The sequence below is a fragment of the Ambystoma mexicanum genome, chromosome 10, assembly GCF_040938575.1.
Source record: "Ambystoma mexicanum isolate Mex_15411 chromosome 10, UKY_AmexF1_1, whole genome shotgun sequence".
Classification (NCBI taxonomy): Eukaryota; Metazoa; Chordata; class Amphibia; order Caudata; family Ambystomatidae; genus Ambystoma; species Ambystoma mexicanum.
Window position 1 is genome coordinate 1,470,037,632 of NC_090932.1, and position 18,696 is coordinate 1,470,056,327.

At 47.4% G+C, this 18,696-nt stretch overlaps 1 protein-coding gene across 3 annotated transcripts in view; it reads right to left on the bottom strand.

Moving 5' to 3' along the window:
* The window catches only part of ATP2A2 (ATPase sarcoplasmic/endoplasmic reticulum Ca2+ transporting 2), a 554,378-nt gene that overhangs the window by 345,503 nt on the left and 190,179 nt on the right, over positions 1-18,696 (bottom strand). For all 3 annotated transcript variants that reach the window (XM_069619558.1, XM_069619557.1, XM_069619556.1), the window contains exon 6: positions 13,823-13,903. In XM_069619558.1, coding sequence (XP_069475659.1) covers positions 13,823-13,903 — 81 coding nt within the window. The remainder of the gene's footprint in view (positions 1-13,822; positions 13,904-18,696) is intronic.

The following is an 18,696-nucleotide window of genomic DNA, read 5'->3' on the forward strand; positions in this document are numbered from 1 at the left end:
TGGAATCTTGAGAGCATCCCCCAGAGAGGTGGCTCTCAGCCCCTCTCTGGAGGCATACAGAGGAAGCTTCTTGTTTACCACCGTAGCGAAGAGGTCCACCTCCGGTGTGCACCAAAGCAAGAAAGTCCATGAGAGGACTTCCGCCTTCAACTCCCACTCGTAGCCGACCACTGTCCGCCGGCTGAGCGCATCCGCTGTGACATTCAGCTGGCCCGGGATGTGCACTGCAAGCAGCTAGAGGCCATGAAGCTTGGCCCACTCCTATATCTGGATGGACAGATCAACCAAAGGTGCCCACCCCGCAGGCAACAAAAACATTGTGCGGAAGGGGTATCCGAGCATTCCGGTCTTAAAATGACCGATAAGGATGCGCACAAGGCTGAGAAACCAGCCCTACACCTGAGGCCGATGGCGCAGCTGTAGGGGGTAGTGTTCAAAATGGCTGCCACGGTCGTGGCGGGAACGGGAGCCATGTCATCATCTGAGGGGAACTGCGGCACGTGAGGAAGTGAGGCAGGTGTCCCAGTCAATGGATCAGGGGCCTTAACATAAGGAACCTCGGCAGAGCCGGCACTATGAGGCCTGGAATGTTACTGCGACATACCAACTGCCAAATTAGCCTTCTCAGGAAGGACCTCGGTGCTGCCAGTAAAAGAAGAATTTCCCTTTGTCCCCTCAAAAGATCTGGTGTCGCTGCAAGAGCAGGAACGGTGAGAAACAACCTTCACCGATAAGGCCTTGCCAGGCCCTCAGAAATGTTGGTAGCTTTAGCCTCTGTACGAGGGACCTCGGACCCAGGTCCGGTAACCGCCTTACTCGCGTGGGCCTCGAACATCCGTTCGGTAGCACCAAGCCCCACCAAGGCCTCGGGGCGCACCCCGGCATAAGAGTCAGTCGTCCAAATACGGATACTCATGATAGCCTGGAGATGAAGTTAGGCCGCAATCACCAACATCTTTGTGAAGACACGCGGCGAAGAGCTGAGGCCAAAGTAAGCACTCGAAACTGGAAGTGCTCCTCTCCCAAAGAGAAGCAGAGATATCTCCTTTGTGGGTTCCAATCAGGATATGCATGTACGCGTCCTGAAGATCCACAACGCTGAGCCAATCGCCCATCTGCAAGGAAGAGCGTATCTTGATCTTGAATTTATCTTGGGGTAGGAAAAGATTGAACTGGGAAAGGTCTAGCATTGTGCGCAGGCCAGCCTGGTTGGGTTTGGGCACCGTAAACAGCCAGGAGTAGAAGCCCTCCCCTCACTCCCCAAGGAGAACGGGTTCCACAGCTCTGAGGTGCAGAAGTTTCTGAACCTCGGCCTTGAGGGAGGGTGAGCCCGACAGCTGAAAAGGAGGGTTGATGGGTGGAGTAGGGGGTAAAGTTAAGCGGAAGCCTGCTCGAGCGACTGACAAGACCCATCTGTCTTTGGTGATGGCCTGCCACACCTCCCAATGACATGCAATGCGTCCTCCCACCGGGGTCTCGTGCGAGCGTGGAAAACCCTCATTTGGCAGGTTTATCGGTGGCCGTGCCACCTGAACCTGATGAGGAGGCTGAGGAGCGGGAGAAATACAGTGTACGCTGTTGTCTACGGCAGTTATTCCCCACAGGAGTATCCACTCTGCGATTTTTGCGGTCGAGGAAGCCCCTAAAACCAGAGGAAGGTCGACCTTGCAACAACGGCCTTGGAGTCTTGAAGGGAGGTTTAACCAGAACAGACAATGATTTGGCCGTCTGAGTGCTGTCTTTGGTTTTGGTGAGCTCTACATCAGTAGAAGAGTGAAAAAGCTCATTATCAAATGGAAGGTCCAGAACCTCGTCTTGCACCTCCTTCGAGAACTTAGTGGCATATAGCCATGCTTGCCGCGAGGTATCAACCCCTAGCATCAGACCCCGAGCCGAGGTGTCTACGTGATGAGCCGCAGCCTCCAGGAGATCCTGGGCCAAGACCCTGGCATTGGAAAGGCCTCCTCTGAAATCCTCCAGCTTCGACCGGAATGTGCTCCTCAAAAGACCTCTCCACATCCGCATGTTAACTCCTGCCAAAATCAATTCTGCATTGCCCTGCCTGAGCTGCAAGGCCGAATTGGCAAAGATTTTCCTCCCTAGGGAGTCCAGGAGCTTGTCCTCCTTTCCCCAAGACCTGAGTTGCTGTCGCCGAGGAGGAAGCTGCAGGTCTGGATTGCATGCAACGTGGCCGCAGCCACCACTGTGGAGGAGGGAGGCGGACAAGACAAAGCCACTTCTTCCGAGGAATGTAGGCTGTACCTCGCGTCAATCTTTTATTGACAAAAAGTCCTGAGTGTGGCTTTTCCCAAACTCTTCGGACCTCGGCCAGAACGTCCTTCTGCAAGAACAGGCCAGTACGAACCAAAGGAGACAAGGTGAACGCCCCAGAAAGCACGCCCTCCTGCGGAGCAGGTGCCTCGGGCACCGGAACATCTAAGAAGCTCATCATGTCCAGTACCCGGTCATGGAAAGCTCTGGTAGAGCGGGGCAGGTCCTCGTTGTCCTGATCGCCTTGAGGGCCATCTGACAGGTCCGGCTCCTGCTGAGCCGAGTCAGGCATTGCCTTGTCCACTGGGGACAATGGTGGCACAGGCGGAACCACCGACGGGACGGTGGAGCCGGAGGCGCGGGTGGACACATCTCCTTGAAAAGCCCCATGAAATATTCCCTCATGGGGTCGGTGCGCATAAGCGCTTGAAATTTACCAAAAAAGGCGTCCTCAGGAGATTGTTTCGGAACCTGAGGAGGCCCCATGAGGTGGACAAATCCAGGTACGCACCGGGGAAGGGTGCCACACCGGCCCCCCCACCGACGTATCCACATAAATCAAGAGAGCCGCCCCCGCGGGCAACGAAACATTGTGCGGAAGCAGCATCCGGGGGTTCCAATCATAAACCGGCCGGTAAGGATGCGCACAAGGGACCTTAGGTTCACCCGAAGGACCGAACCCTACACCAGGGGCCGATGGTGTAGTTGTAGGGGTAGTACCTAAAATGGCCGCCGTGGTCGTGGCAGGAACGGGCGCCATTTTGTCCTCATCTGAGGGGAACTGCGGCACGTGAGGAAGTGAGGCAGGGGTCCCAGTCGATGGATCAGGGGGTCTTAATTTTAGCCTTAACGTAAGGAACCACCGACAGGGCCTTGCCCGGCCCCTCAGAACTGTTGGTAGCCTTAGCCTCTGTACGAGGGACCTCGGACCTAGGCCCGGTAGAAGCCTTATCGGCACGGGCCTCGAACATCCGTTCGGTAACCTCAAGGCCAGCCAAGACCTCGGGGCATACCCCGGGTTTGTTTTTGAGGAAAGCCGAAAGAGCGACCTCAGAGCAAGCTCCGGTAACCCACGACTCAGAACTGGGTCTACACAGCCCCCACAGGAGGGGCCTCAGAGTGTACTCTGATCACAGGCCCCTTACGGAGACCCTCGGAGAAAACTCCAGTAGAATTATTAGGCCCGACAGGCACCTCAGGGCGAACCCCGGTAACAGAGCGATCAACGCCCCTCCCGGCTCGAGAGGAACCCGGGAAGGTATCCCCGGCCGGGGTGCTCTGAAAATTAAAGAATTTACCGGGCGCTTTTTCTTCTCGTCGAACGCCTGAAAATGAGGAGTCCGTCCGAACACCACCTCCCACCGCTCCAACCGACGTGAAGTGCCCGGACCGAAAGGGAGTCGCAGTAAAAACAGGAGTACCAACAGTGTTCCGGACCCAAACACTCTAAACAAAGAGGATGGGGGTCCGCCCTCACAAAGCGACGGTGACACGATGAACAGTCTGGAAAATCTAGTTTAAAGGACAGACACTAGTAAACAAACGCTAGCGAGAGCCAGAGAGGGAAAAAAAAGGGAAGAAAATCTTCTGAGGATGCAAGTGCGTCCGGCCCGATCGTGCAGAGAAAAGGACTGATGGGCGATGCGCGGGGTGGAGCCAAGGTGGGTGGCGTTACGACTGCATGCCGGGCCCCGCGCAGGAAAGAGGGACACATTTTTGAAAAATATTTGGATGCCTTTTTACAAAAGTGCTCCGGTCCCGTCCCACAGGACGGAGATATGTCCCATAAGTATGGAGGAAAGGTGATGGGACGTAGGAGTATGCACTTTTAGGCTTGAGAGGAAAACCGGTCAGGGTGGGACCACCTTGTTGTCCTTCAAGACAATTCTCATACTACATATCTTTGTTTGCCCACTCCCCTCATGTCATGCTATTTTGCCACTCTCCCTTTTGCCATTCTCGCTTGCTACCTGTGTCCCTTTACGGTCTCCATTTTTCTTTCCCTATGCAATCTATTGTCCTTTATCAAACTGCACCTGCTTTCTCTGCTTGCTTATGAATTTCTTTAACCTCACAGTCTTTCTAATATCAGCATCACCCATCCTCCCCAGTTTACCCACTCACCAGTTCTCTGTCCAGATTTATTCCCCCCCCCCTTTTACTCCCAATGTATTGTTTTATTCTGTTTCTCCTCAGACACTCACCGATCAATTTTTTCCTGTCTTATTTGGCTCTTTTTCCATCTCGTCCTGGTTTTACACTGATTACTTGCTCCCGCCACTCTGATTTGCTTTTCCCCCCACTCCTACTCTGTCGCTCATCACCATTTCCCATTCTATACAACGCAGATGGTGTCGCTGTGGAGCCCAAACCGTATGGCCGTAACTGTGGCTCCCGACCGGTAGCTTTGCAACATTAGAAATGTACTCCAAACATGGGATTTCTCATCACTACCCTGTCCTTTAAGGAGGTTACCCATGTAAGGCTTCACTCTGGGGTTGGATTGGTGCAGGGAGCCTCGAGAGCGGAGAACCAGAGAAGAGAGGACAGACTCTGCCGGTGAGCCCAGGTAGCTGCAGGTAAGCCTGAGAAAGCATGGACTGAGTGGTCGGCCCTTGGTGTGTGCAGTGCATCGGAAGGCTGATTTACGATGCAGGTGGAGATCTGCAGGCCTGTTGGCAAACGGCGCACAGAAGGTGATGGGCTCCCTGTGGCTGTATGGGAGCCTGCTTGCAGCTGCTGAGCAGGGCGGCGTGTAGTTGATGAGTCTCTTCCCTGTCGGAAGTTGTGGCATAGTGCAAGACCAAAATGGGGAATCACATACCCACACAATGACGTGCCTATGATGGATTCCTGGCTCAGTGGCAGGCGAGTGCAGGGAAATGTATAAACAAAAGTGCCTTGGGGCAATAAGCCTGCTCCAAGTAAACATTTCTGCGTATGCCAAGGAACAATACTTTATCCCAAGTGTCTTTCCATCGGCAAAACTAAAACCCTCTCAAGGGACGCAGCACAGTGATGAAAAAAGCACATTTCCAGAAAAAGACATCAAGGAACTTGCAGACGTTTAAAAGTAGTTTGGATTTCAACTAGGGTGGTTTGGCTTCTGCTACTGGTATAGTGGACCATCAGCGGTTTATACCAGTGAAACACTGACAACTTGCATTTTCACATAGACACTGAAAGAGTGGCAGTGTGGACTCTGATTTACAATAGATAGGCACAAATCACCATTGACAAAACACTTTGCCAGTGTGAATTCCTCCAAGAAAGCCCACCAACCATATAGTGCATCTGGTGAAACACCTTTTCTGAGATTCAAACTCACACCCAAGCTACTTCTTTCTGCGATCATATTACTTGTCATCTCCAAGAGCCAGTCCTCCCTCCAGTGGATCACCCAATGGGAGGCTGCCACTATTCCCAGACAGGACCATCATTCTTCAGTGTCCAGGCTCTGACAGCTTAGTACTGGGATGATCTGCTTGTTAGTCACAGCAGAATCTCTGCTATATTAATGGGCAAAAAGTTCACAAGGGCAGAAGCATCTTCTAAAAACATTAAACAAGAAGTACATATGCGTGCAAAGTTTTGACGTAATACAATGGTGACAGGGAAAATTAAGGAAAGGGTTGCAGATAGCAACTTTCTGCCACGTGGTACAACAGGTAAACCATCTACACAGGTCCAGCCCGCCTTCTCCATCAAGGGACCCTGTAATGGCTGCACTGGGGCGTATTTAAAACAAAACAAACAAAAACACTGCATCTCAAGGACAAATGCAACTAATTGGCACAACTGACTCAGCAACCTCTGTTCTGGAGCAGAAAACCACAGAGTTGGACCAGAGGTGCGCCCAGTGGCCCCCACTAGCTAAACGGATGGGAAAAGTAAGCGGAGGCTTCTCTTAAGGGGCAGAATGCTAAAGAACAAAGATTTGAATACCCAGAGAACGTTGTTCGAGCAAAACAAAATCAATGTCATTGTCTCCCACCTGGAGCAGAGGGGAATGACCCAACTTCCTTTGCATCCACTTGGCTTCCAGAGATGCTCAAATTGGAGGTAGAAGACTGCATATATGTTGAAAAATGCTACTGATCAAGGCATGCTCTTCAGACAGGGGGCTGGACTCAAATGTGGCAGTCGCTCATCATAAAGATCTGATGCCCGCGATAGAAAGTGTTAAAGGCAGCGAAAGATAAGGGGAACCTAGAACACCTAAGGAGTCTCATCTTCCTAACTTTGCTCCAACAACTGAGAAGAGGAAGAAAAAAAATAATTCAACGCACTTAAGAAAGCTTTCCTTGCACGAGGTGTTAAAGTGGGCATGCTCCGACCAGCTAAGCCAAGGGTTACTGAGGGGGCAGGACTCTTATGCTCTATTCCTGTTAAGGATAAAGTTAGCACCGACAAGGGCTAAATGAAGACAGAGTTAGAGTTCTTACTTTAAGAATCCCCTTATCCTTACAGAAGGCCGTATGAGAGGTTTACAAGACAGTACTTGCAATTCGCTCACCTTGCCGGCTAATGCGATTGTGACTAGCAAAATAGTTTAGTGTTAATATCCTTAATGGGCATGAATGCATGGGTTCAAAAGGGATGCATGTTAAGAATTTTAATGCAGGATTTAAATCCCCAAAAAGGGACCTGGGAAAGGTAGGGAGTAAACACATTTGTGAGACCTTTAAGAAACTGAATGATTAAAGGGATTTTAAAGTATGAGGTTTCCTCTGATGAGCGTTTGAAAATCTAAACCCTTTATTGTGGTGATCTGGAGCCCCAGATTTGCTAAGTGACATAGAAAAGATAACACTGTAGGTGTATCGCACTGAAATTGATCCACATTCTTAACCCTACACCAGTTGCTGAACATGTTCCAGCGACAGCGGTATAAGCATTTTGTTGCTGGCTTTCTGGCCCAAAATCTCCATTAAGTCGTCCGGGAGGTCCCAATCCTTGTACATCAGCCTCTCAGAAACCACGCATGAAGGCCGAGTGTTTTGAAATCTGGAAGGAGACCCCGACCCTACTCATGAGAAGGTCCTCTCCATTTGTGGAAGACGTATCGCAGATGGACATGTCCAGAAGGTCTGGGTACCACATGATTTGCCAAATTTTCTCAACCTCCTGATCACGTGAGGAATGACGGTGACTGGAGGAAATGCATACAAAGTGGAAACTCCCAGTCCACCACGAACGAGTCTCCTAGAGCTCCTGAGGAAATTCCCTGGAGCAGAATATCTCTTAAAGGTTCCCCAAAGGGAAAAGTTCTCTTGAAGGACTTCCTGAGCTAGTTCCCACCTGTGGGAGACTGCACTGCATGCTCAGAGCATCCGCCGCTGTGTTCTCCTCTCCAGTTAGGGAGATTCCTTCTTGAATTGCCCAGCAGAGTTGCATTGCCTCTCTGCACAGTGGTGGTGACTATACCTCTCTTGTTGGAGGTAGTACATGGCCACTGTGTTGTCCGTTGTATGGGAGGACAGGTCCTTGAGACCCCCTCCCCTCCATTCCAACCCACGTGCAGATTATGATTCGGCCACCGGCCACCCATATGCCTGTGGCCAGGGATGCGGGACGACCCGTATGTATGCACACTTTGGCCAGAAAGCTGATCCGACTCCATTTTGTAACCACAACCAGACTCCATTTTGTACATGGTACCATAGGCCTCATGGACAAAGGTTGCCTGCAGAGCTGTAGCTCTGCCCTCGAGATCGCGCACAGCGAGCCAGTCATCTCCCTCACCCTCCTCCCCTCTGAGTCCCTGCAGAAGGCCTGTTCCCACGGGAGACTAGGCGCGAACAAGCTACAAGATAAACGCCATCTTTCACCTTCCGCAGTCCTTCACTGACCTGCAAGTGACAGGAGGAAGCTTGGGCTAGAGAAAAACAATCTCCACAAACATGCCCTGTCCCCTTGAAGACCCCTCATTTATGACATACACTGTGGATAACCCCCAACCTTGCTCTCCTTTTGAAGAAACAGATATACCCCATGCCTCCACAAACATGCCCTGTCCCCTTGAAGACCCCTCATTTATAACACTGTGGATAACCCCCAACCTTGCTCTCCTTTTGAAGAAACAGATACATACCCCATGCCTCCACAAACATGCCCTGTCCCCTTGAAGACCCCTCATTTATGACATACACTGGATAACCCCCAACCTTGCTCTCCTTTTGAAGAAACAGATACATACCCCATGCCTGTGTACCACTCTGGTTCACCCGTAACGCTAATCCCTCTAATGTAAAGGTTATAAATCCTCCCTGTAGTTGTGCATGAAGGGGCCGATTCTATATAAACAATCCCTATACCTATTTTACTGTGCACAAAGCTATTAGTTATATGCCTAGGCCCCATACTGTTGGGCAAATCTTATTCTCTGCCAAACACTCACACTGATGTATGATATATTAATTTACATGTTCGATATGATGCAAGGTACACGAGCCAGATACTCACTGGTTTTCCAATATATGTATGTTTGCAAACATGTTCAACTAGCATACGCTTCTAACTGTGTGTAATGTAAAATGATAAAGCCACAAGGCTATTGTAGATAGAATTAATTTTGTAACATGATGCTCATGATGAATGCATACGCACGTCCCATGTTATACTCAGAGCTTGTATATTATTCAATGTGCCTGCAACCACACTGGCCTAGTTGTACCTCACATCCCAATGATTTGTATGCAACCCCGTAAAGCAGACCAGCAGCAAGCCACAGGGTCTTCCCTCCCCTCTCCTACAGCGGTGCGTGCTCAGCCCCCGCCATCCTCCCCTCTCGCTGGGCTGGCGACTGAAGGCCGCCTTTTACATAGAAAACCTCTGACCCTTCCGCTGAGCCCGCATCAAGCATCCACTCTCCCACCAGCCCCCTGACCTAAAATGGCACCATGTACTTGCCTTGCAACCTCAGATTATGGCTAAAGAAATATGGCCCACTAGCCGCTCACTTCAATGCCTTTTGAAGTAACATCACAGGCCCCGTGCAGTGCATCACCCCAGCCCCATGTCCCACTGTGTGGCAATAGATTTCTCTCATAACAAGCAATAAATAAGGGTCTTAAGAAATGCAAAGGAATGGTTGCGGAGTGTGACAACAATCTCATGAATATATTTGCCACCTGGACCTAGGTAGTTTCACTTTTATTGTTCAGGTCATATGGCTAGTAAGATATCTTATGTGTTAAGCTAGATAGATGACGGTTGAAGTATGTGTGGCCACAAGGGCAAATGTTAAGCAGGGTAAATTGTTGCAGTTCAAGACATCACTCGACCCTGCGCTCCACGAAGAGCCCAGCGGATCCGTGCACCCCGCACTGGCACAATGTGGTTTTCCACAAATCCTGGAGCAGAGCCCTTATACATTGTATATTGCTTAGTTTATGCCACCCAAGCCCAACGACATATGTGCCCCATAGAGGATCTCATTGATGAGGTTATTTTGTGATAAATATGAATGTCTTTCTATTGTCTGGCAGAGCACTCAGCGTTTGCAGAGTTCTCTGCTTGCCCTATTTGGTCTTGGATAAACTTTACATTTTATCTTCACTCGCACTTGGTCCTGGTCTCTTTCCCTCCTGGGGTGTGATCGTTATGGACTCATTGGGGGAGTTTATTGTATTTTTCGGGGACGCTTACTTCAGTCATCAGGACATTCCTTCCCCGTACATAGGAGAAAAAAAACCTACAGCGCAAGTTCAATCGTTCTCAGCTCCAAAAGACTGATGTGTAGTTTGGACTCCAATGGAGACCAACTGATTGTCAGATCGTTGGCATGTGCTCCCACACCATGAGTGAGGAGTCTGTCACTGCTGTTCTCTTCGGCCAGGGTCGAACGTTGTCCTTGCGAGCCCACCAAAGGAAACCCTGTGTAATCCGGTTTGGGACCTGAAGTAGGTCTGACATCTGAGAATTGGGACCATCGTGTCCCTACAGCCCATTGCAGGGATCTCATTCTCAGATGAGCCTCTGGCAACAGAAAAATGGCAACAGAAAAATGCAGGATGCCATGAGGCCAAGCAACCTAAAAAAATAAATAATATCGAAGGGCGAAAGACGCTGGGCATTCTGAAATTTGGTGACCATCTGCTGAATGTGATGAGCCCTCATCTCGGGTGGCAAGGCTTTTCCCCAAGAAGGCATCCATCAACAACTTGGTGTATACCGTCGGGCGGAAGTCAGCCCAAATAGCAGAACTTGAAATTGATAGAACCACCTACGGCAAACCTTAGGTACTTTGTGCTTAAAATGGATTGGTACATGAAAATAAGCATTCTGAAGGTCCAATGACACTATCCAGTCTTGCAGTTGGTGGGCCTGAAGGATCTGGGTAAGGGTAACCATCTTGAACTTGTCCTAATGAACTTGTCCAAGATGGGTCTCAATCTGTCATTTTAAGGGGATTAGAAAATATGGGGCGTACCAATTCTTGTTCCTCTCCACTGCAGGTACTTGTTCTGGTGCACCTTCTCTCTAACAGGGTAAAAATGTAAGGGGCGGATCCCCGGTGGATGATCCGGAGGCCTTTTTAGAAAAGGAAGGCAGTAGCGCTGACCTACCGTTTCCAGTGCCCAAGCAGCTAAAGTAATGTCTCGGCATTCTTTCAGATGCTGCGAGAGCCTGCCTCCCACTGGGGTCTTGTGGATTAAGGCCTCAGAAGTTTTGAGGCGCTGAAGCAGTGGCTGAGGGCAAACATGCCACTGCTTGGGCCCATTTAGTACCTCTCTCTCGTCCACCACGAGGGAATCTCCTTCGTCCTGTACAAGTGGCTTGTCCTTTTCCAACTGAGGATTAGGACCAAAGGGACTTACCCCTCCAAGATGATGCACCAGAGTAAGAATGTGGAGGCTGTCTAATGGTGGCACTAAGATTTAGCTGCCAATTGAGGTCTAGCCTTTCCAGACTTTCAGCCTTGCAACCAAACATTAGAGAGGTCAAAAGGCATATGAAGTCATCTAGATTGTATGTCGGTTCAAACCCAGATTTCCTCAACCACGCAAATCTAGTCGCCATGGATCTACTAATACCATCTGCAGTATCCAGACCTGACTGGAGGCACTCACATTGCCTCCCTACCATCCTTGATAGCAAGGAAGCCATCTCTGTTCCCCTTCGGGAATGTAGTCAGCCGCCATTGCTGCGCAATCCCACAGGATGAAAACATAGATAAGTCACAAGGGTCATTTGCAGATTTCAAAGCCATGCTACCGGCAGTAAATAGTTTCCGCGCCTAAGCATCCAGTTTATCAACCCTGTCTGGTGGAATGGCAGGGTAAGCAGATTTTGTGAACGTGGCTGCCTCGATCACCAAACATTCTGAAGTCTGGTGCTTGGTTAAATAATCTGGGTCACTGCTGGATGGCCTATATTTTTGGGGAAGTTCATATTAACCGCAGCAATAAAATCTAGGGTTTCCCAATTTGTTGTAAACCTTTTTTTGTAAAGGGCAAAATGGGATCCTCTGTGGACCTTTGTCCATATGTCCGTTAAGTCATTTTGTTGGAAAGGAGGAGTAGGTCTACTCCATCCCAAATATTCCACACATTTTGAGGCATCAGTGTGATACAGCTCAGGAGGAGATGCATCTAACCCATTAGCTGATTGTAGTTTCACACTGGTCTTTAAGCCTAGATTCCTCTGAAATAAATTCATCTGGCACATTTGGAGTGCCATACTGAAGGCCAAAAAAGGTGATGCACCCATGTTCTTCATAAATTGAAGAAAGACTCTTGTGTTGCCTTCCATGGCTCTGAAAAAGTTGAAGGTTTCGAGGGCAATGGCATCAAAGTCTTCGATTTAGGCATCGATATCAGTGGCAAAGGTTCTGACGTCAAAGGTGTTGATAGGGCCGATCTGGTTTTTGTCTAAGTGGTCTTCGACAAAACCCTTGATGGGCTGGACTCATCTTGTCGCGGTCCGACACTTCCCAGAGTTGAGAGTGGACAGGGTTTTGCCTTAGACTTCCCTTTGTCGTTTTCTGCAGAGCGGCCAGGCCATTGTCTTTCCTCAGTTCTAGGGGCTTCTCTTGAAGATCATTTCCCTCGGAAAGTCTTCCTATTTAGCTGGCGAGTCTGATTTTGTTTCACATGTGTTTCTCTCAGCTGAAGAGAGACTCAAGGAAGAAGGAGACCTATGACATCTTTTCTTCGACTTCCTGGAGGAAGATGAATGACGACTTTGATTGAAATTTCTATGATCTTTGATGAGGAGAATCTCTGGACTCATAAGTACTTTTAACGGAAGGGTACTTAGAAATTCTACCCACAGCCAATTTACCTCCATGTTCTCTCAGCGCCTTGTCAGTTATTGCCAGACAGGACTTGCACTCCTTCGTACGATACTCCGTGCCGAGGCACCACAGGCAAACGTGGTGGGAGTCAGTGATGGACATCTTCGACCCACAATCCTGACATTTCTTAAGCAGTTCTTTACAGAACCAAAACGTGCCGTAATTTCTCTCGAAGCGAAAGCTGCGTTTGAACTGAAGCCAACAGGCACTGCGCGTGCTACATATACTGTGGATGACCTCAGACGGAGGCCCTCGAGGGACAGTCATTGACGCTACCCCACAGTGCAATCTGTCGAGAACTGCTTTTTCTGAAGGTGGAAAATTAATTATCAAAGAAGAGGAATACATGGGAGGACACAATCCATTCGAAGTCATACTTTGGTTCACAAATAATCTTCCAATAAATACGAATAAGACTGAGCTCATACGCCTGGGACCTAAACATCTATTAAATTACCCTACAGGTCATCCTGTGCGGCTACTGGTTTGATCTCCAAACCTCCTTTTAAAACAAGGTAAAACATCTTGGGAGTGATCTGGGACCCCTGAAGGAGTCCAAGCTTACACAAACTGAGTAGTCATAAATCTTGAACACAAACACAAATTTCCCCCATCTTCTTTATTTGGATAATGCTAAGGTGGTTTGTGCATTGGTCAATAATAGTCTTGACTACACCAGTGCCCTTTACATGGGCCTTCCCAATTACCTCTTGTTTCGGTAACAAGTGGCTCAAAATGCAGCAGTTCACCGAGTTTTTCATCTTCCCAAGTTTCCATCTGTATCTAATCCGACATTCTCTGCATTGGCTACCTATTGCTCAGCGTATCACTTAATACTTTTTCTAGTATACAAATGCTTCCATGGCCTAGCACTGCAATACCTTATGCATAAAATCCAGCTGTATCAACCTTTACGGCCCGAGATCAGCTCAATCATACCTCCTAATCATTCCTCTTCCCATTTGCAGTCCAAAAGAGATCAGCGTTTTTGCCATAATAGGACCTTACCTTTGGACTAAGCTTCCCATCCACCTGCGCTCGACAAGTTGATGGCATTTCGCTGTAGTCTGAAAACATTCCATTTTGTAATTCCTAGCCAGTTTATTTTTTTACTCAATTATTGGTGGCTAATGTACTTACATTGAAAGCCTTTCCTATCATAAAACTACAAATATATTACTTTGAAAGATCAACTGGAATTTGCAAATGTCAAATACGCTACAAAGCTTAAGGGGTAGCAAAAAGACATACCTGTTAAAATTGACTGGTCTACTCGGAGGGTTGTAGACTTTATAGAAGTCAGTCTGATATCAGCTGGAACTTTGTCACCAACTACGGACAAATAAAAATTAAAAATAAATACACAACATAATCAGATTTACAACATGCAGTGGTTTACATCCGATGAATCATCGTCACCCCAATAAACACAACCCCGCCACCCCCTATACAATGTGGCACCATGGACATGTATTGAGCAAGAGGAGTAACTGGAACGCACATGATCATGTATGAAATCTCTACAAAAAGCAGGTCTGGTCAAGTTTGACCCTTATTTTGTCCAATATGCCAAATGTATTCATTGACGGGAAATGTACTTCGTAGTTTGGAAGGAATCCATAGCATTGCTATTCTTGCTCCGAGGTCCTACATTTCCACAGAATGTTAGAACAAGTAACTAGAATAGCAAAGAACCTCAGACCATTTGAGGATTTTCAAGTAATTATCAGTTCTGTACGTGTACAATACAAATGGAATGTAATGAAGACTCACAACATTAAATGTAAACGCAAACAAAAAGCCAGCCACAAACTAGCAGCAAGATAATTCCTGAAATAGACCGCCTAATTTCATATAAGGATTATGGACCTGCAATCAACAAACTGAAGAAACCACATAAGCGTGCAGAAGGGGAGCCTTTTAGGGAAAGGGGGAGAGGAGAATGGGGCAGGGTTTGTTGACATTTCAGGAACCCAAAACTAAAACCAAACCAGAAGCCAAATGATCGATGCAGGCTATAGTAGCAAGTGGGTTACAATTTAAGATAAGATAGCGGTTATTTTCAATCATTGCTCATTTATACTTCTGGTAGAGGTCTTACCGGACTTCAGATCACACTTGATCAGAGCCTGGAGTACACCAGAAATCAAAACGGTAAACGGCACATGCCACCCACTGGAAAAAGCCCAGCTGCACTAAAGGCACCAGGTCCAGCAGTCTGCAACATCACAGTTGTGTCAAAGGGCAATGCATTAACAAGGACAATTTGCCCTATAAATCTATCTTCCAGTAGGGCTGTGTCCTTTCTTTAGCCATCAAATTTGATTTAAGTGCAGCCTCAAAAAGTGGTTCCTTTTTCCAAAATGTTAGCTTAGAAGACCATGGATGCAGTAACAAAGCTCATATACCTCAGTTAAGCCCTGCTGACAACTGAGGCCAGAAATACATATGAGTGCTAAAATCCATAAGTGGCATGAACAGTTGATTAACATACAACCGAACTGAAATATTTCTAAACTTGTGGAAATCCTGCATTCATACTCTAGACCTTCAGACAGTGGTATAATTTGGGTGAAATGGGCAGTTTAACTCCAAATGTAAATTTAGAAGGAGCTAATCCTTTATAAGCCAACTAAAGCTTCCTCCACAAAGACCAACTTGATTTCTTTTCAAATCTGAAAAGAATGCCCAGTCACCCTCAAAAAGGGACCCGAAAACATGATCTGCCTGAAAATCGAATTAGTCTTGTTGTCCCTGCACAAGATTGACGTCAGAGGACTTGGGTGGACTAGTGTGGGTTAGGACAGCTTGAGGTTTAACTAAGGACTTAGTAAAACCATACAACTGAAACAGTACAAAACTCTACTTAGTGTAAGGCTGTACCACCAGAGTATTTGGTAGCGTAGACAGAGCAGCCAGGCTTATCTGAGGGAGAGGGCTGTAGGAAGGTGCAAAGAAGTAGAAGACCATACCATTGCTTCAACAAAACACTTACAACCAGAAGTATTATAAAACAAAAGGTTTATTATAAATACAATTAGGCCAAGTGAAGTCTTGGGGAAAGTACTTTGTCAGTCATGAACACATAAAACAATGCTTTAAGTACACATACCAAAGCATAGGCCCTGTTCAGAAAACTAACAGTATTTCTAAGGAGGTCAGACCTTATCAAACACATTTAGTATGGGACACAGCTATTCATGGGGAGTAAAACCATCAGTTACTTTTAGATTAAAGTAAGGGTAGTAGACACTGAGTTATGCAGTGATTCAGTTAAGGAATCACCTATTGAACCAACCCTGTTAACAGGATACTGGAACACAAATTCATGGGGCAGTATACACCTATAACTACCTTCAGAACAACAGTATACCAGGTAAAACTGTATAGTGGAATATACCAATACAGTTGCTTTTCAGATCAGTGGAATACATACTAAGGAAAGCAATAACCTGTAAACTCATTTTAGACTGGCACACGCTATTCAAGATAAGTAAAACCTAAGGCAGACTTCATCTTAACAGGCTAAACAGCAGGTCAGGGGAAACAAGACCCAGTTGGTATACTTTTAAATTTATATCCTAAAGGAAGTTAAGCCAATAGCATTACTTTTGGGAAAGCGGCAGAACCAATTCACAGGTGAGTAAAATAACCTTACATATACTTTTGAGAATGGCGAAACACATTCAAGTCAGGTAAGAACTTTTGTAACTGATCACTCAGAGTGAGTTACCAACCAACTCTTTCACAAGTAACTTAAACACAGGTTACACTTTAAAGCAGAATACTTCTCTTATCCAGTCCTTCCCTAGTGCTCTCGCAGAGGCAGAAGAGGAACCAGAGTGGTCTAGGTGCCAGCTGTAGGCAGGGTGCGCTAGGATTCAGTTGCAGGGACCGTCAGGGTTCTTGAGGAAGTCTTCCAGTAAGTATTTCACTTTAGAGTTAGTTGGGTCCAGGGACTTCTGAGAAGACACGAGCAGGATTCCAGCAGTGAGCATGGGTGAACTGGATGAGGGCAAACACAGGAAACGCCCGAAAAGCTTTACAGAAATCACACAGGCTTAAGCTTAAGGCAAGTAAATTTCCCAGGCAACACAGAAGAAGAGTTTGCAGAGGGTGAGACTTCAGGATCTGCAGCCAAATACCTGGTCGCTTAATTGCTTCTCATGAAGACAGGACACTGGAAGGGCTTTTGCAGCAGGGATCAATGGGAAGGCGCCAGGCAAGTGTTTTTCCGCGGCTGGATGAAGCTCCGTTTTGGTGCCCTTTTCAGGAGCCAGAAGAAGGCTGAAGATAGCTGGTTGGATTCTCGTCACTGAGTGGACTTCAAGGACTCAAATTGAGCCTGAGAGCCAGGAGGAAGCCACCAAAGTTTCAGCTCGATTTGGAATTCGAAAGACTGCACTGCTCGAGGTACCAGGGTATTGGTGCATCGCAGCCCGGCAAGGACGCAGCATGTCATGGTATGGCTCAAAATGCAGGTCCTTGAGTCTAGTGGATCTCACCAGGCTCTGGCTCGGGGGTGGTTTTTAGAGTCCAAGTCGCTGGGAAGGAAGGGTTACAGCAGGCTCTCTGGTCACTGGAAATAGTTTCAGCTGCATTGTCGATCATCCTCTTTGGATTCAGGTCCAGTGGTAAACTACCTCTTCAGCTTCCAGGATCTGACTTATGCGGGAAGCCAGCCAACAGGCGAGCAACATTCAAACCTGGGGGTTGGCAGTCCTTTCAGGACAGTTTGCTGCACAGTTGGCAATGGATTCTGCAAGGCAGGCTGGAAGACAAAGGGAGGCAGAGTTTTGGACTACTCCCTCGCTTCACACTCTGGAGCGTGGGCAGGCATGACCTAGGTCTTCCGCCGAAGATAAAAGTAACACAAAGGACGTTCCCGGCCTGGGGTAGGACCAAAAAAGGACAAGGAACACTAAAATGGCAAAATAAAAGGAAAGGCCATTTTGGTAAAATGGGTGCCTTTACCACTGCTGTGGGAACAGCCCATGGTAAATGTGCACCGAATTAGTAAAAAGGTTCACTGCCACCAGCTGTTTAGGTTAGGTTTATACCTGTCCAGTGTGAATGAGAAAGGGGATAACACTACTCCCCCGGCACTCCACAGAAGGTGAAAGTTGAAAATACCCCATTGTTTGGAGCTTTAGTTCTCACAAGGTTAGCTAAAGAAAATTAAAAGGGCAATCCAGCAACAATAGGCTGTATGTACATGCAAAAGAGGATACAATTAAAAAGGACACTATGGAGAATCTTAAAAATGACACCCATAAAAAAAAAACAAATTTATTTAAAAAGCGTAAGGATCTGCAAGTGTGGAAAACGGTTCACACTCACTGATGTATACGGAAAATAATACACCAGTCCAGCAAAATGTTCTGGGGAGTCTCACAAGTGAGGGAGATTTTGCACTTAAGTTAAAATAGTGAATGCATGCAACTGTGCCTTCCTTTTTGAGGTGCACCTAAAGGCTGTATTGTTATGGGGTATAGGGTCGAGCTAGCAGAAGGCCAAATTCTGGCCGCTAGCACTAGGCATACTCTGCAACAAGGCCTACTGAAATGTACGGCTTATAGCCAGATAGAGGCGTTTACAACTATCTGCAAGCAGGCCCACAGCCCCACCTTCAAACTGAAATGCAGAGAAACAGTAAATAAAACCAAACCGTTAACAGTCGAATGGGGAAGACCAGAGCAAAGTTGGCAACAGAAACTGGCAAGCAAAACACCAGGAGTAGGCTATTGTAGGAGCAACTATTCAGTCAAGGTTGGATTAGGGTAATACCCATATGTTGGGAGCCAACAAAGAACACATTGCCAAGTGCCAAGTAATCCAAAACAGCGCAGTCAGGATCATCAAGAAAAAAAACTAGAAAGTAACAGGACAAAAGGAACCTTCATTGGCTAGCTGTGGTGGACAGAATTATATTCAAATCCTTGACCCTAAAAGATGAATTTATGGGTAGGCTCCACCATAACTTCAAAGTAAATTGGTTACAAATGTGCCAAGACGTGCACTCGGGTCAAAGTCAAAAGGCCAAACTGCTTTCTTAACCCTAGTTATCTCAAATGTTTTGGGCAAAGCATCCCACATAAAGGCTGCCACGATGTGGAACAATCTTC